This window comes from Anser cygnoides, chromosome 2 (genome assembly GCF_040182565.1).
Source record: "Anser cygnoides isolate HZ-2024a breed goose chromosome 2, Taihu_goose_T2T_genome, whole genome shotgun sequence".
NCBI classification, from domain to species: domain Eukaryota; kingdom Metazoa; phylum Chordata; class Aves; order Anseriformes; family Anatidae; genus Anser; species Anser cygnoides.
The window spans coordinates 42,620,290-42,638,751 of NC_089874.1; the positions used below are offsets into that span (position 1 = coordinate 42,620,290).

Genomic DNA, 18,462 nt, shown 5'->3' on the forward strand with positions numbered 1-18,462 from the left:
CAGAAAGCCAAATGCTGCATCTCATACAATCATAGCTGTATTTCTATTAAAACTGCATATATCCTCCTAACTTGTAGTAGCCATTTTTGTACATTTGACATACAATATTTACAGTTAATCCATACTAACATAAATATGTGCTTGAAAAAGACCCGAAAATCTCTTTGAACAAGAAACGTTATGCAAATAAACATCAATAAATAATTTAGTTCATTTCTGAGCAGTTACCTTAAAACTGCTCATAAGAAAGTGATAAAGAAATTGCTAAATGAAACAAATGATAAATGACCAAAAGAAGAGACCATGGAAAGGGCATAGGTATTTCCTAATCTAACTACTCTGTGATCTCAGGCAAATCATTGAATTTGTGTATGTCTTCCCACCATTTCTGGCCTTATTAATTAGCACTACAGAGGATTCCCCTGCCAGGTGGCCTGCACAGAACACTGTACTATCATCTGATGATAACCACGAACAAGAATGGAAAAATGACACCGGGTTCTAGAAGAAATCTTTGACCCCTTCCATCGAGTCATCCTGATTCTTGACCTGTAATTAAATTCATAGTCTCATCACTCCCAGATTTTCATTTTTTGAGACAAGAAGAACGTCATTGTTCTTGGAAGGTTTGGCTTTTGTGTTTTAAAATGTCAGTGTCTCTGGAATCCATTTAGTCACCTACACTTGCTTTATAGCACAACCCACAACTGCAAAATATGCAGGAACATGGAACATGTGCTAATGAATTGTAGTATTGATTTCACCAGCAATATTTTAATGCCATTTCTCTTGAAAAATGAACAATAGGCCTGGGCTCAGAAACTCTTAATGCATGTTTTGTATGGTTATAGACAGTCCATATTCAGTAACGTACTTTGTTATTCTATATAGAATAGAAAATATGTGCTGCTTTACCACAGTGAATGAGATGAAGTATCCATGCTAATTTTTTTTTTTGATCTGTCAGCACATCTGGAGAGCATTGAACACAATATTGCTTACACAGACGGCCTTGCTGGGGTGGGTTGACTTGTCCTCCGGTGAGTCCCTGGGTTCCACTTTTCACCGTGCTAGCTTCCAGGATTGTTGACACCTGGTGCAGGACTCTGGGGTGCCATTTGTCCACCTCAGCTGCCAGTATTATTCTGTAGAGGTATGATTTGAGCTTGACATACGTACTAAGTTAGCTGAAGGTACGGAGAACTTTGCATTATGCAGTACTGCTTAACTGTTCAGCGCTGTGGCTTGTTGCATTACTAGGGTCTGTGGTACCACTCCTCTCTCAGTGGTTACCAAAAACAAATCAGGGTGAAAGCTCAGTTGCTTCTTCCTGAACCCAGGGAACCCGATACTTGTCAGAAGGACCACTTAGTGATGTGGAAGGAGGTCATTTCTCCTATCTCCTCAGCCTGCTGGTTCAGGTTTCATTTTCCTGTCCAATCTGTTAGTGCTCCTAGATTTGTAGTTTCTGTTTGAATCCCAGAGTACGTTTGGCCAGACGACCATCATTTCTCTTATGGAAGTTTGTGGTGATTTTTCAGACCCTTATCTTAGACTGAGAAAATATGTTCTACTTAGGATTCTCTTGAAATCCACTAAATAATAGCAGCTGGGCAGAAACCTGGGTTGTGCAGAGAACAGCTGGGAACACTGTGGTATTTGGAATAATTGTTTGTAATAATTTTATTTTCACAGTGGCATGCTAAACCTTTTCCAGTACAAAAAGGAAAGATGGGGAAAAGAAAAGGACAAAAAGAAGGGAAGAAGGAAATGTTTGAATTCAAAAGCCAAGTATGGATCTTTGTACTGACTTCCGTACAGTCTAGGACCTGCCCTTCTCTTCTTATGCATGAACATGTTCACTCAGACCATCTGAGAAGCTTCTGTTGGCTTTGGGGGTTAAACTTTCTAGGATTAGAAGCAGAGTGTTCTGAGTCAAGGGCCCCCACCTCTGGAATTAGTTTTCCTTGGTTCTCTGCCAATGTCCAGCCCCAGTAAGCTTCAGAGCACATGGCGAAATGTTTGTATTTGGGTTAGCTTCTCTCTATTTTTAGATGGTTTGGGTTTGCTTTGAATTTTACTTTAGAGATCTGAAGACAGTAGATTGGGAATTGTCATTTTCTAACAGCATTATTTAGTATCACCCATCACGGGAAGGTTTCTATGTCATTTATTAGTAATCTTGCAAGAACATGCTGCAGCACCTGAATGAATGATATTTTAACTTCTACCTCACTATTTTCCAGCCTGTGCTACTGGAAGTGCTTTGGCCCAACCTGGAAGAGCTCTCGAGCCCAGACTTTGGTTCCCTGTGTGCGTTGCTGGCCCTATTGTGCGTGGAGGGAGGTGGAAACTGCAGAGGCTGAGTGGCACTGGGGTAACTTGCCACCCACATGGGCTCGCCGCTTCGCTTTGGGCAACTCTACAGCAAATTCCTTCCTTGCACGTGTTCTGCGGCCAGTACGGCCGTGTGGCCAGGCCCCCCAGAGTGCATGCCTGCAGTCAGTACTGCTTTTTGGTAACGAGGCTAAAGCTCTGTGGGTGTCCAGGATCTTTAAATCCTCCCACCCCAAAATGTAGGCTATATCTAAATGGTTATAAATAAGTGATTATAAGTAGTATTTGACTACAAACTTCAATATTCAGGGCTCGATTGTCTTATTATTTACCTCAATTTTAAACATTGATGCTGACAGTTTCAGTAGAAATGCTCCGTGTTTGCACCAATCTGGGAAGACAGTAGGGACCGTGCGTACTGGACGTACTTTAAGGGTAATAGGAAAAGGATCTTTAGAGATGTGCATTTTTAATACACAGCTTAGATTTGTGACAAAGACTTTTTTTCTCCATTGCGAGATTAGCTCTTGCCCTTTGTCCAAGCATATTGTTGCAAGGAGACGTGTTCAGGTTCCCCCAGTAACAATCCTGTTGGAGAATAATGGAACCCAAGGCGAAGAGCACGCGGGCATCCTGCGACACCTGAAGGTCGCCCACTTACTGCCAAACCCAGGGACAGCTTCTGTCCTGGTGTAACACAGCTCCTGAGGAGGTGGCCCAGTGCCTGCGGAGCGAGGAGTCGTGGCTGCAGAGGTCAGTGCCTGCTCATACAGGGCAGGTACGGGGCAGACATGTATCCTCGTGCTGCAGACTGTCTGTGGAGGTTCCCAGTTAACTTTCAGAGCAGCTGCTCCCAGGACTATGTGCCGATATATTTAGGAGAGCAGGCTGGTCACCTGGTGGTGCCCTGATTTAAGAGCGATCTGCTCTGTGCGCGGCATTCACTTGCTCCAAATGAAGAGGGGGATAGCTGGAGCGGTGCCTTGGCTCAGGCACCACTGAGGCGGTTCTGGGTTTGGTGTTAAACACTCCTAATGAGATTGCATTTTCCCCTACCATGTACAACTTCAGTCTGAGAAGGAGGCTAATGCGAGGAACGAAGTAATCGCGTGCACGCTGCGGTCACGACTGATATAACAGCTTACACGCAATTTTTTTTTTTGGCTTTCTCTTCTCGTATTTTTGGGGAGCAAACGGGAGAGCCGGCGGCTGGTCCTGATGTAGCTTTCCTGCCTGAATCCGCTCTTGTTTTCCTCCTCACTCCGGCTCTCCCTGTGCAGTGCTGCGTGGCGCCGGCAGCCTGAGCGAGAGGGAGCTCCAGTCCCACACAACCGCTCCGAGCAGCCCCCATTTGCCATAGCGGCTGGTGCCGGGGGGGGTTGGGGGGGCAGGGGGGAAAGAAAGGGGGAAATAAATAAAATAAAGGCAACAACCGGGTCAATGCTCGCCTCTTCTCGCCGCCGGCACCTCGCACAGGTCGGAAATCGCTCGTTTCGCTTTGCTGTATTGCGCTTGCCTGGGCCGTGGGCAGGGGGAGGGGAGGGAAGGGAAGGGGGGGGTTTAACTTTTTCCTTGACATGACCGGGTTTTGGTCAGGAGCTCCCCGCCCGGCCCCGGCGGCTGCCCCTCGCCCCCACCCCCGGGCCGGCCCCCGCCGCCTGCCGCTAACTTGGTGCGCGGGGCCGCGGCCCCGGGGGCTCGGCCGGGCCGGGGGCACGGGCGGCGGGGAGCCGGGCACGGCCGGGGGCTGCCAGGGGGGCGAGAGAGCGGCTTAGTGAGCGCCTGGCCGTGCCGGGGGGCGGCTGGGGGCCGTCGGAGCGAGGGCACACACGCACAGGCACACACACGCGCGCACACACTCACACACAAAAGTGTGGAGGAGCTAGGGGAGGCTTGCAGCCGCCGGCTCGGTGCGGCGGAGGCGGCCGGAGCCATGCGTGTCACGGCCTCCTGAGGTGGCGGTGGTGGGGGTGTGTGTGTGTGTGTGTGTGTGTCGGGGGGGGGGGGGGGGAGAGGCAGGCGGGAGGCGAAGAAGAAAGAAAGAAAAAAAAAAGAAAAAAAAAAAGAGAGCGAAAGGAGAAAAGCCAAAGAGAGACGCGGGGTGGTGGAAAGTGTTCGCCTGCTTTTGTCTCGCCACGCAGTGAGCTGGAAGATGGAGATGGATGTTAAGGGAGTTTCTCCGTGCCCGGAGCCCATCCCCCCGGCGGCGGGCTCAGCCGCCTGCCCGCACCAGCGCCCGCCGCCCCGCGATGGGCAGCCCGTCGCCGACACGGGCCCCGCCGCCGACAGCGGCCCCCCGGAGCGGCGGCACGGCGGCGACAAGGACGACAAGAAGGTAGGTGCCCTCCGCTCCGCGACACCCCCCGGCGCCCCGCCGCTGCTCCCGGGGCCGCTCCCGGGGCCGCCCTTTGTGAAGCGAGGCGGCGGAGGTTGGCTGAGGACACGGGGGGCGGCGGGGCGGGGAGGCGCCGGGCCGGGGCCGCCGGGCTTCGGGGGGCGGCCGCCGACGAAGTTTGGCTGGCTCTGAGGGGGGCCGGGGCCGCCCCCCCCCTTCCCCGGTGCCCCTCGCCCCCCTCGCCCGCGGCTCCGAGGGGCCGCCGGCGGCCCTGCTGTGTCATCGTCGCCCCGCCGTGCCCACGCGAACGGGGGCGAGAATTGGGGCTGGGGGCGCTGCCCCCGCAGCGGGGGTGTCCGCCGGACCCGGAGCGGGGCCGGGTTGGGCAGGGGTCGCCGCCGAGGGCAGGGGGGTGCCCGCAGACAAAAGCGCCGAGCGCTGCCCGGTGGCAGCGCTCGGCGCTTTTGTCTGCGGGCACCCCCCTGCGCTGCCCTTCAGGCTTCCCAGCGGGGGCTCGGCCGGGACCGGAGCCGGGGAAGCCCCCCCAAGGCGTGGGGGGCGTCGTGTCGCGGCCGTGTCGCGATAGCCGGGCGGTGGCGAGGCGCGATCCGCGTGCGCCGGCTGACGAAAACCGGGGCGTGCTGAAAGCCCAGCGGTCCTCCCTGGGAGGCTAGGCGCCCCGAAACAGGTTATAATCCCGGTGAGAGAGATCACGACCCTCGTCGAAACGATAAAAAAGAAACGTTGCAGCCTGCTGGGTTTGAGCCGCGTTTCTTCAACTAGTTTTACTCGAGTTTTGTGCTGTTGCGAACGGGCGCGAGCGCGGTGGCACAATGAAGGAATGCAAAGCAGCGATGCAATAAATTAATGCAACGGCGGTGGCACACCACGCGTCTGCATGGCCGGAGTTGCAGTCATCATCCGAAACGCTGGGTATTTTGGAAAAAACGGTATCTGTAGTCAGAGACCCCAGGTTCGTGGCATTCACCTCGTCCACTTTTAGGTTTGTCACTGTTCGGTAAATTCCATCCTATTGTTTTAAGTCAAAGAGAGCATCCAAGACCGATCGCTCAAGCAGGGCCTGTACAGCTCAGTAAGGTGGATAACAGGGGGTTTTGTTTTTAAAACGATACCTGGTGGTTTTCGTATCGTGGTAGATGCACGCAGAATTTCGTCTCCCTCGAGGTTATGAATATTTCATTCTGTCGTCACTGCATGTTACTGTACATAGCCGAACGATCTGTGTGTCTGCGATTGGTTCTAGGATCCCTTCCCTTGCATCACGTTACTTGATGGAATAGAAAATGCGTTATTTCACCGTAATTAAAATGGAGAGCCAAGGTTGCCGTTCACGCGAGTTGGTTGTGCCAGCGCCTTGAGCGTTTAAAAACCCTGCCATCAGCAGAAATCCATGCTACTTTCGGATGTGCCACACAGCCTGTCTAATGTTTTACCGGTCGCGGACATGAGGAAGGCAAACAATGTGTGACTGAAGGTGAATGAATACTAGGGAAGGCCTGATTATCGATGGTATGGCTAATTAACGTACTGCAGTATTGCAATTAACAATAATTAACAGTGTTGCACTGTTTGATTTTGCATTTGCCTGAATTTTTGGACATAGAAAGAAAAGTGCTGCATTTTTTCCCCACAGTTATAGCCATGCAAAAGTACCGTGATAAATTCCACCCCCCCCCTTTTTTTTTTTTGTTTAAATTCAATATCAGCTTCGCCAGGCTTGCCGTTGCCAAAGTGCTTGCAACGACTTTAGCTTGTATTTTTGGGAAGTGCTTTGATATTTCAAAGCTCCCTAAATGTATACGTATCTTTTCTGGATGCCATCCCAGGGCAACCAGTACTTCTTATTAGTGCAAAAGTATTTCAGGTATCCGGTAAAATAGTGGCATAAAAATGTGACGAGAAGAGCAAAACGCATTAAAACCATAGCAAAATCCAACAGTATTGTGAAAAAAAATATTTACAACCATAAAACAACTCCCCCAAATTGCTGGAACCATCATTTGCTAGGAACTTTCTAAATGGATTGAAATAACAGTACCGTTGTTTGGCTGACCCTTAAACAAATGCCCTAGGCACACTGATGCGTGCTAGAAGTGTAAGTGCTCCATGTGGAAATTGTAAAGAACGTGCAAGCTTGATTTCCTGACACGTGAATGCCTATCAATATATAAATACTAAGATTTTACAAAATCTCATGATTCCACTGGCAGGGTGTGCTTTTCAGACTCGTACTTGAATTACAAAGAGCCTTACATTTTGTCATTCAGCTCCATTTCCGTCAGAGGTAAAAAGAGTGCTTCCACCTAAACGGAAGTGGGTCACATACATGCTCTAAAAAAACGCTTTTTGTCACTGTCCAAAAGGAACATTGCTGAATTAACTAAACAAAGTATTTTCTTATTTCTGTAGAATTTCAGTGCAAGGTATGACCATAGTGCCATTTATACGGATATATATTTTTTACCTGACGTGTGTTAATTTTTTATTTGCGTTTGAACTTCAGTAAAATTCTGGAACACGTACATAACTTGAAATATGTCCCACTGTCTTCAGCTGGGATGCGGACACCCTTAAGTGTACGCTTAAGTGCTTTGTTGGAGGAAGACCTAGGTTGCCTCCTCCGCATCCTTCTGCCTTGAAGTTATGTCTGACCAACGCATGAGTAGAGAAATGGTGAAGGTCATTTTTATATTTTATCAAGTGTACAGTGTGTGGTGCTTTCAAGAGTAGTTGCCATTCAGGTGGAAAAAAAATAAGCGGAAGTATTAGAAGGCAAGATTTAGAAGACGACTGACTCTGTACGGATACCATTTTTTCTCTTGAACCAAAACACGCCAGAAAGTGTTTCTCAGCACTCGGTATCTTCAAAAGGATCGGAGTAGGGAGCACTTTGAGAGTTGTCTTCAGGAATAACTGCGTGATGGCTACAGGTAAACTCTGCTATAGCTGACACGATGGCCAGATTTTTCCCAGGGGTGCTGCCTCCAGCTAGGACTTTGAAGCCCTCAGCCACAGCCAGTGTGTTACATACACGCAGTCTTTCCACGAGCTGAAGCTGCCAGGCCCTCCAAAAGTTGTTCCTCCGTAGGGATTTGCTGAAGTAAGTTTGCACATCCCAATAAGATCATAGTGTTTTGTTCTTGGTTTTCCTCGGTGTGTCTGAGCTTTGCAGAAATTGTTTAGCACGGATGGTTTACAAGCACACCCAGAGCTTTCGCTTTATACCTCCATCCCAGCTATGAAAACCCCTGCGGAATAGCTCCAAGGTGAAGAACCTTCTGTGTATTTACATGGAAATGAGCACGCCAAAGTTATAGCAGAAGCAAGCCTATCTGGGCTGGGTACATTATATTCCAGTTCAAAAACAATTTGCCAGCGTTTGATATAAGGGTTCAGAAGTGTTGGGCAGGCTTGTTTGGATGCCTTTTCCCTGAATGCTCGTCCGCGACGTCGCTGTTTGAGTGGTGCCCAGGTGTGAGCTTCTGGAGGGGAAAGCTGAGTGCTCCGGGGAAAAGCACTCGGTATTAGCTCGGCATTTCTGTTCTGCTGAGCACGTGGTCCAATACAAAGCTAATGGTCAGCATCTGAGAGCCTTCCGCTGGTGTGTTTACAGGACTGCTGCCATCAACATGAAGGTGATTGCTCACCTGTCTTCCACAAGCGGTGGGTCAGGAAGAGTGAGCGGATCTTCAGGGGGAATTCTCTTTTCGTAACTTCTCTTATGCATGTAGTTTGGTTTGGTTTGTGAGGCTGCATGTACCTATGTGTTTACCTTTCAGAGAAGACGAAGCCTGAGAAATGCAGTTGATGCTTGAAGCAGACGGTGGGAAGTTTCTTTCTGTGGGGAGCCCAGTCCAGTCTTGGGTCAGACGTGCTTCTCTTACTGCAGGCAGTACCACTGTGCACAGGAGAGTACTTTTCAGCCACTGTCTTTCCCTGGAGGTGTAGATGTTCTTTCAGATAACCTGGCCCCAGCCCTCTGAACAACCTGAAGTTAAGAACCAAAGGCTGAAACTGCAATCAGCAGTGGATAAGGGGACCAGTCCGGGGCGGGTGGGACAAAGAAAGCAGAGACAATAGGACCAGTTGCTGATTGTAGCAGCTTCTCTTATATGTTAGCAGCTTCATATAATTGTATAAAATGCAACATCTTGTTCTAGCTGGAGTTTCCAAGTGCTGAAGGCCTTTTGCCAGGTGTATCATGGGCTGCAGTCCTGCCAAGACGTAATGCAGACATGAACAGTCAAGGTCAGGTCGTTGGCTGCCCGGGGACAGACAAATTCTTCCCACCCAGAGATGGGAGAAAATTTTAGTTGTGGCTGTTGCTATCCTGAGAGTTTGATGTCAGAGAGAAATCCCAGTGTATCTTTACAGTGTGGACAGAGCTGAAGAACAGTGGCTTTTTCTCTAACTTGTTGCTAAGAATGTTCCAGAAATCATTCCTCAGCCCAGCAGCATCTACTCTGCCTTTTCCACATGCACTTTTAAGCACCTGTTCTTCGTTCCTAAGCTGCTCTTTGCCATGCTGTGGGCCGTCATGACATTCGTATTGAGCTGCATAGCTCCATGTCTTCCTGATGAAATTGTCCGAAGAGAAGCTCGCGCAGCACTCACACCCCGTTCTTCCAGAGCTCCCAGCACCTGGTGGCTGACTGGGTGGTGGTGAGTCTGTCCCAGAGCCACGCACCCAGGCCATGCAGAGCCCCTTGTGTTCGGGTCCTTGTCCTGCAGGCCGCCAGGTCACAGCTGCGGGGCAGGCTCTAATTCGAGCCGGTGTGGTGAGGGTGGCTGCAGTGCAAGGCGGGTGCCTCTGGAAGGGGGCTTGGCCCTTTGCATCGCTGCTGCGGGCAGCAAAGCTCCTCACCATGCCACTGACATCGTTCAGGAAGAGGGGCCATCTGCTCTGAGGAGAATTCAAAACATTTCGGATTAAAAAAGTCAAGAGAGGTAATTCGCTGTGAACCGAGAGCCTTGCTTTGCAGGCAGGTCTACCTCTGCATTTCCATGCGCTTCATGTACTCTGCCTCTCACACTCCTCTTGCTGTCTAGAGAGAGAATCCTTAGATGAACCTAGGATTTTGCCTTATTACAAAACTTAGCAGATGAGAAGAGATGAGAAGAATAGAAAGAGAGACAGAGAGAGAAAAAAAAACTAAACTGTTAGTATCTCCACTGAAGTCAGGACTAATGAACTTATTTTATTAGGCATCAGAGAATCCGTAAGGAGAAGAGATTTTGGGAATCAGGCCTCCTAATTTTCATAGCTCCAGAATTACTTGCTATCTCCTATTCTGATATTCTTCCTTTTACTGATCTGGGAAATAATGTTACCTTAAGTAGAATAAATGCACATTTAAAATATATTCATTTTGAAGTGACATATAGAAAGCCTAGAGTGTGGAGAATGAGGTCCTGCACTGGTTTATGTTAGAGTTAAAGCATAAGGTTGGAGAGGGAGGAGCTGACTTCTGCACTTTGCCAGTGTCTGTACTAAAACAACATATGTGACAGCATATATGAAAGGTTCTTAAAAATCTTACACAGTATTGAGACATCTGAAAGAAGAGTCTGCTATTTAAAACAGTTCTCCCCTTAAATAAATTGCATGAGAAATGTTTTGGCAAAGAGTGAACAGCTGTTTAAATTTTTCAACCAGCTGATCAATAAGTGGATGAAGCTTGAAAAGCCAATCGTACTCTGGAAGGTTCCTGGGGTAAACACAGATATGTACATGGCGATGCAGAGATTTTATGAAAAGTAAGTACTACTTACAGTTATTACAGACTGAAATGAAGTGCATATGTAGTTGATTGTGTAACAAATCCAGGGACATAAACAATGAACATCATGGGTGGGAGCTAAACAACACTCTTGAGTCATCAGAAACAGAACCACAAATTTTGTTTGCAGAAGCCTGGCTTTCTGGCTAATGGCAAATTTGTCTTGGCTGCAGAGGGGCTGCGAGGATTCCTGCTCAGGGGAAGATGCAGCATTGAAAAGGGCATTGTTATCTGCTCTGGAGCTGCTGGGACACTGCCTCGACTCAGATGTAGTGGTATGTAGCTGTGCTTATGTGCACAGACTGGAAAGCAGCCCTATTCAAGACTGCACATGACAGTCTAGAGCTTGGCCAGGGCATGGCATGCCCTTCTCAAAAGCCCAGTATTCACAGGAACTCCTGGCCAAGGGTTGAGTGCCAGCTTGTAACGAATCCGAGGCTTCGAACAATGGATAATCAATGAAGCTAGAAAAGAACAGTGCCCGTGTTGTTGCATGCTATTCCCAGTGTTTTGCTAGGTGCTCTCGGTGTTTTTACACCACCTCTATCTGTGGTAAAAGCTCACTGTGTCGTGCGGCACTGAGGTCCTTACCATTCTGAGGTTAAGGTTTACTTAACCACTAAGGATGAAGTATCGCGACTGGTGTGTGGACTGGCTCAGGTTTTGTTTGGTTCCCTATCTAGTTCTTCTCTGCCTGGCTGTAGCCGTGCTGCTCACATAATGGCTGGGATTATTTCCCAGCAGTTTGTGCTAGGTGGGTTTCTGTAGTGACTAGCTGCCAGTAGTAATTATCCAGTAAGGGCATAAAATTTGCACAGTCTCAGTAGAGTTATTAGTTTCTAACAACCTGGGTCTCAGAAAATACCCTAATACTAAAGAAAATGGGACTGCAGCTGTAAATAAGAAAAAATGGCAACACGGGCACTGATGATAATTTCCATGAAAGTAGTGCTTGGATCAAGTGCTAATGGGATGTTTAAACATTATAAAGAAAAAAGGACAGACCTGAAAGGTATTACAAATATTAAGTATTCTACAGTTGTTTCTTTCCTTCCTCACTCCTCGTCCTTTCTCCATGGCTCTGGAATTCTCCTCTGTCTGTTCTGTTTCATTTCCCCAAATTGCATTCTGAGCTATAAGGGGAATAAGAATTGTTCCAGAAACTATAGTAACCAGTGCATCTTAACTGGGATAAAACAAAGCACAATTTGGCTCCTAGTATGGACAAGAACTGCCGTGTATAAAATTCGTTAGACAGCCACGATTTACTAGAAAAAGAGTAATTCTTCCATGCCTAATGGCTTCTGCTGTGTGTTTAAATACAGCTGTTATTTTCATTATACATTCTATTACGTGAAGACCAATCTTGTTACAGAAGCAGAATGGAAATAGTTTCCTTGATTGAAAAACAAGTGTTGGGTGAATAAAAATTACAGACCCAAGCCCCAAAGCTTGGTTAATGCGCTTACTGTTCCTTGGTGTCAGAGTTCACTCTTTCGAACACCTTGGCCTATAGTTTCAGAGTTTATTCCTTCCGAAAAGATGTTCTGCTCAAGCTGGTCAAAGTGACAGTGCGATCAACAACTGGAAATGCTGCAGGAAGATTATTGTATTGTATATGTATTTCCACTCTTAGTTCTAGACCTCCTGCGAAGGATTGGTATCGCTGACCGGAGAGTGAAAATAAAATGGTGTGGGACCTACGCCTGTTCTGTTAACAGGGCCTATGTTAATTAAGTTCAACGAGTGTCTCGAGCACCACTGACACCTCTTCTTCACTACTGGCTGCTGACTGTTGTCTCACCGAGGTTATTACTAATCTATACTCATTGCCAGGAGCCCGCTGGAGGAGACCTTGTGGATCCAAACTGATATGCTCAAGTAAAGTGTGGAAGGGGGGTTAAAGGAGTAATATCTAGCAAAAACAGTTGTTGTAGCTATTATGTTTAGTAGTAGTATGATATTAGATATTAGCCATGGTATAAGAGATATGCATTGTGCTTCACTGAGAATCTGAAGAGTGTGTTAGAGCCTTGAGATGGTTACTGTGTGTATCGGACATACCACAGGAAGGATAGCTGCAGGTCCTCACGGATGGGCAGGTGAACATGTTACGTGGGGATAGGATGTAAATACCTTCTGCTCTTAAGTTGAATTAGGAGTGAAAGGGAGTGGCGTGGAGGGCAGAGAGGGAGACCTGGCTGGAAAGCTAATTGAAAACAGCAACTTCAGAGTAGGACTGGAAGGAAGGAGCTTGTAAGGTTTGTATTTTGAGACGAAAGAGCTTTATGAAGTGTGTATTGGGTCCATGTGGAGTTAAGGAAGCACACAACAGAATCTCCTGGAGTTCACAAAATGCATATCTAGGCTTCACAGACCAGTGAAGTGGTCTGTGCCCTGGTTAGCCTTGTTAACTTTATTGAGTGTGCTTCGAGGACATGCAGACTTTCAAAGTATGTGAAAGTCACTTTAATAATTAATTGGCTCCCTCCATCCCACCTATTGCTTCATATCTAATAAAAGGCAACAGTGAGTTTTTGCCAAAGCCAACAGATACAAAACTATTTAGGTTATTTGGGTTTGAGATATGACTAGCTAGAAAGGATACCCCCAAAGATCTGAGAAGTGAAGCAATCTCTATTTTTTATCCTGCCTTACTTCTCCCACGGCTCTCATGTGATATGCTCTTGGACTAATTTTCCCAGATCTAATAAGCGGTTTCAGGAAGGTCTGTCCAGTTCCAGGGAATGAGAAGTGTGTGCATGCGTCTGTTTGAACTGATTTACAACTGGAAGCATGTTTCGGCTTTACCCTGGCAGGGAGACATGCTGAAATTTCCAGGTGATAAACTGACTTGTGCCTTAAGCAGAGCAGCCACCGCGCACACCGTCATCGACATCCGCGCGCGCGCCGTGTGACACAGGAAATGGCACACCGTTATCAGAGGGCTGTTAAGATGGACGCAGGGAAATAAATGGTGAGCTTGCTGGCATGGCCTCAAAGACAGGCATCCACAGATGTTCTGTAGTCGCTTAAGTGTGCGCAGTTAAAGAGTGCCTGTTGTGCACTTGGGGAAATTTTTATTTAAACAGGGAACTCTTAAGTTTGGAGGGGGCCATGGATATGTTTCCAGAGGGAGGAGGGAGGAAGCCAGCAAGCTTAATGGGAAGGAAAGCCATAAGTTTTCAAGAGGAGCAAGTCAGTAAGAAAGACTCTGACATTCATCCCGAACATGACTTTACCTGCCGTCCACAACAGGGAGGCAGCCAATGTGATGGAAGCTCCCTGTCGCCTGTTATTGTGGTTTTATACAGAGACCTTAGACTGGGGACTTGAATGTGCCACTTCCCGAACATGTCAAGAGGACACACTCCTTGCAGAAGATAAATAAATGATGAATCGATTCTAAGGGAAGCCATGTGGAGGCTAGAAAGTCAGAGCCAATCAAGGTCAGTGTGGCTCAGGGAGTCGTTACCAGAAGGGTCGTACCACAGGACTGTCACGAGACAATCAGCCAGATCTGCATCTGAGCTGGATTCACCCGGTGCTGGGAAATGTTGCTCAGGGCAATAACAAGGCTCTGGCTTCTCTGTCTGCTCTGCTCTGCTCTGCTCTGTGTCCATGCTGCCTGTTTGTAAGACCCACCACCTTTCTCTCTGTAGGTGGTGTTTCGTGGTCACTTCCTTTCACATGCTATTGCACGCAGAATAGGGACTAAGGTCTTTCTTAGCCAGTAATGCAGTTGCAATTACCCATAACTGCTATTGCTTTGGAGTTATACTTACAACCCCACAACAGGCTATCTGTTGGATCACACTGTTCCACAGACTGTGGCTTTCTTCTCGGTACCTTGGAAGTATCCATCATGCCCGTGTTCTCTGCAGTGTCAGCGAAGAGGTGGCATTCTGCACCGCCGGTCTGCATTTCCCCAGTGCCTGTGCACGTCACCTACGATCATGTCAGGACACCTCCTTATTCATATATTCACATCTGGTGGTAATAACTGGAAGAGACTAGGGCCATGAGAAGTAGAAAACTGTAGATAGCAGGCACTTACTGTTAACTGTATGTTATTGCCAAGAACTCGGAGCAGGAAGACAGTGATACAGCAGTTAACAGGTGCCTAAAGCTTTGCTCTCTCATCTGCTGATGCTGATGATCTGTTTCTCACCTACACAAAGGAAAATTTTAGATGGGTCTTACGGATACCACATCTGTCACAGGTAGGAGCTCTGCTATTTTGAAGATGCAGGTCAGAGCAGTTGTACCCGCTGACACGCAGTTCTGTGGTATCGGCAGTCTTAGCATGCCCTGTGCTCCTCGCTTTGTTGTATGTGGCGGGTTCCCTTGCAGTGCCGTGGCAGAGGCTGTCACACCTACCCAGAAAACAAAACGTGAGGAGGAGTACAGGACTTGAGCAGTCGCAGTCAGGATCTCTGAAAGCCGAGGTTGCTGCGGAGAGTTGAAAAGGTGAGTTACCTAACGATAAGCACAGAAATGTGCAGTGTGCCAAGGTGCTGAGTGCTTGAGCAGAAGCATACCTAATGTGTAGAGTAAAGGTAAAAAATGCTAAGTTCTGCTTCCAAGTAAGATTTATTACATTATAACGGTGCATAAAAGTAACAGGAAAAAGCACACGTGCAACAGTTAGGCAAGAATAATAAAACATTTACAAGCCCAAACAATAGAAATTGCATAAATGCAGCAATGGGATCTACTGATGAATTTTAGGTGCAAAGATAAGGAAAAGAAGAACAAGAGAGTTTATTCATCTTCCTCTGTTTTTAGCGGGTGTGAGGGACTGGGACCTGCTTGTACGGCAGGCCATTGCTTCCTCCGAAGTATCTGGGGGCGCTTTCACCACTGGTGAAATACTCTTTGGGTATTGTCCTCTGTACAGGTGGTACTGGATGCCAAGGAAGTACTGGCCTTAGTGGGAGACAAAGCGTCACCTCTGACCTGTGGTCTGGTTGCCAATCTTCCAAACCAGTGCCAGGGTGTGCTGGCAATGCTCCCGTGGGCTCAGGAGCAGGGGCACAGACTGCACCCTTGGTGTGGGTATTGCTGTATCTCTCTGGGAAGCAGTTTTAGCACTTCAGCCCTTTGACTCCGCTGTACAAGGGTCAAAAGGACTAATGAACTATTAAATTTAAAAAATACATACATTTTGGAAAAGTCCTTCTAAAATGCCAACAACATTTTAAACACCGAGATCTAATTTTTGACTTAACGGTAGGCTAAGGACAAATTTTGCATCCTTCTGGCAAAGGAAGCTTGTCACCCATTTTTCACAGGCTCAAAAGCATGTTCTGTTTTACCTTCTTGAAATGATTTATGACTGAGTAAAACTTGTTTGGAGTAGAAGCTGCACAGGAGGGAGAGGGGAGGTACAGACTGTTAAAAACAACCCAGAGGGCCGTGGATTAGTAGGAGCAGATGAGGTAGTCATGTCCATTGCTGGGGCTGTAGCAGTTTAAAGGATTCTTGTATTTACACACCTAGCAGAAGGGCATGCCATAGCATGAATGGGAAACTGAAACTCACTTCTCTATATTAAGCTCTTCAAGGCTGTAAGAGAACTGTTTTGCCCAGTGTAATTTTGGGAATAATTTTCACAACTGGAGGAAAAAGAAGGAAGGAAGGAACACAGATCACTGTTTAAAATAAATTTGGGTGTTTAAAGTTTGCTAAAATAACACAATTACAGAACATTTTTAGTCCAAATCTTGCTCTGTTCCAAACAAAAGACAGAAACTCTCTTGATGAGATTTTGTTTGGAGTTAGGAATTATCTTTCCTTGGAGCAGGAGATCCATAGATCTTCCAGTTCAGTCTTTGGTGGTTCTGTGATCTGATGTTTTTTTTTTTTTAATGAAACTGTATCTATGCAGTTTCAGATGCTCTCAAATTCCAAAAAAATGTTATGAATTACCTGACAATTGTATAAAATGAATGTGACTGTAAATAAAATTACTCACTGCAGTCTCATAGTCATCTATACACTTGCAGGATCAGACCTTGCAATTTGGAGCTGTCGAAGGTGAATACCAACTCTTTCTATGTATTTAAACGTTGCTGCTACAATGAAACCTGTATACTTATGTGTATGTGTATATGTATAGTACGAAGTATAATATTTCAACAGGGTAAAAGTGTGTTTCCAACTGTATCTAGGACAGTCTTGGAGCTCAGTGAAAAAGTGTGTTATGGAAGTGATATCCTAAAAGACTGTGTCTAACCTGAATCTACTGTAGTTGGTAGTTCATGTAAAGTGCTAGTGTAATAACTGAACAGTCGTTTGAAGCATTTTTACAATAAAATGTATTTTAAAGTTGTAACCATCAGCCAAATTGCAGTCTTTTAGGGTGAGGCATTTAAAGAAATATTTCATTACAATGCAATCTTTTTTTTTTTTTTTTGGGCTTGTAGAAGGGTTGCATAATGACGTCCAAAGTTGCTGTTGATACCGCAGCGTTAGCCTGTGCAACAGATGTGTAAGAGCAGGACGCTCCGTCCTCGCACTCTTTTGTCGGTTTCAGGAGTACCACGTCTGTAAGAGATGCAGGTCGTGTTGCTGTGAGCAGCTGATGGTGACACTCTTAAGAAGGGGCTGAATTTGCCTACTGAGAAATATATTTGTCAACAAAATATGAGTATGCAAGACAACAGCTCAGTCACATTTCGCTTTCATTTCTTCTCTTTTGTGCTAGGGCATAACTTCCAACTGTCAGCTCTTTCAGCTGAGCATCAGCCTTTTTATAATTGCCGCAGCGTGGCAACCCCTTTAAAATTACCATGTGTCAGCTGTTCACCATACCGACCGAAGGCATGCATCTCGGGTTGTTCCCCTTTGCCCTACCTGTGCTGCTTGTGCTGACGGCCAGGTGATATTTTAGCCGCCAGCCCGGCCGCTCGCAGGGATGCCCGGCTGTACCCGATGGGCTCTGCTGAGCCTGGGAGGGTTCGTGGCTCGCACAGGCAGGCAAGGAAGGCTGGGGTGGATGTTTTTGGCAGGCCAGCTGCTGGGGAGCCTGCAGGCTGACAGACCTAATCCCTTCCTTCCTTGCCTGAGTATTTGGATGACCAGGAAACAATTATGCTGAAGGTTGCTTGACCTCTGTGGGAATTTGTCCCACAGAGACCTGGCTGCTGAACCAAGAGGGCCTGCTTGTCCTCGTGCCCGCCTGAATTTTTAACTGATGCCATTGCTATGGGTTGTTAGCACCTTGCAAATATTCTGAAGTATTGCAATCCCCCATATCCCCCAATCCTTGCAGACAAGTGGATGAATGGCAAAGGGCTTGTTCAGGGCAAACCTTGTGCTAACGGGAACGTGCCAGCATGTGGCTGGGTTTGGACCGTGTCCGCTGACTGGTTACTGACTGTGAACCGGAGCCTTTGCTGGCATTTTGCTGTGTCTGACATCCAATTTGGACCTGTACTGCAGAGGGAAACAGTAATAAGCTAGTAACGGAGTGCCAGACAGTAAGAGGATGACAAGTCTTTTCCAGTCTTGTGTGAGCGTTACTGAATGAGCAGTCGCTGTGCTAGGGGCCGGCGAGCCAACTAATGCGTTCCGCGTTCCCACAAAACAGTCTTCAGAGTAGGAGGAGGTGTGACTTGGAAGGGGAGGCGTTGGAAGCCCTGGAGAGCTGGGGTGGGCAGGGAGGTGAGCTGGCAGGCAGGCTGGGCTCAGCAGCCCCCAGGCAGCTGAGGGCAGGAGGCTGCCGGCACGTTTCCCACTGGGGAATGAGGAGTGGGGGCTATAGGAACGTCAAGAGGGCACGGCACGTGGGGCAGACACAGGGGAGTGTGAACAAGGGGCATCCCTGCAGGACCGCGGCTGTAGTGGGGACAAGGGCGCATCCCAGCTGCTTCAGCACGCCTTGGCACGCAGTGAAAGTGGGGCCTCTGGGCTGAGCGGTCTGACATTCGCTGCTTTCCTATTAGCCGTATTATTTACCAATTTCCCAAATGATTCAGTAGGGGA

General features: G+C 47.5%; 1 protein-coding gene across 10 annotated transcripts in view; it reads left to right on the plus strand.

The window, feature by feature from the left end:
• The first annotated feature begins 3,676 nt into the window (after positions 1 to 3,676).
• The window catches only part of RBMS3 (RNA binding motif single stranded interacting protein 3), a 702,788-nt gene continuing 688,002 nt past the window's right edge, over positions 3,677 to 18,462 (plus strand). For 3 of the 10 annotated variants that reach the window (XM_066991134.1, XM_066991137.1, XM_066991138.1), the window contains exon 1: positions 4,373 to 4,672. In XM_066991134.1, coding sequence (XP_066847235.1) covers positions 4,490 to 4,672 — 183 coding nt within the window. In that variant the 5' untranslated portion in view covers positions 4,373 to 4,489. Of the gene's footprint in view, positions 3,814 to 4,032; positions 4,293 to 4,369; positions 4,673 to 18,462 lie in introns of those variants that run through there. The other 7 variants (XM_066991149.1, XM_066991144.1, XM_066991135.1 and 4 more) reach the window with 6 other exon arrangements.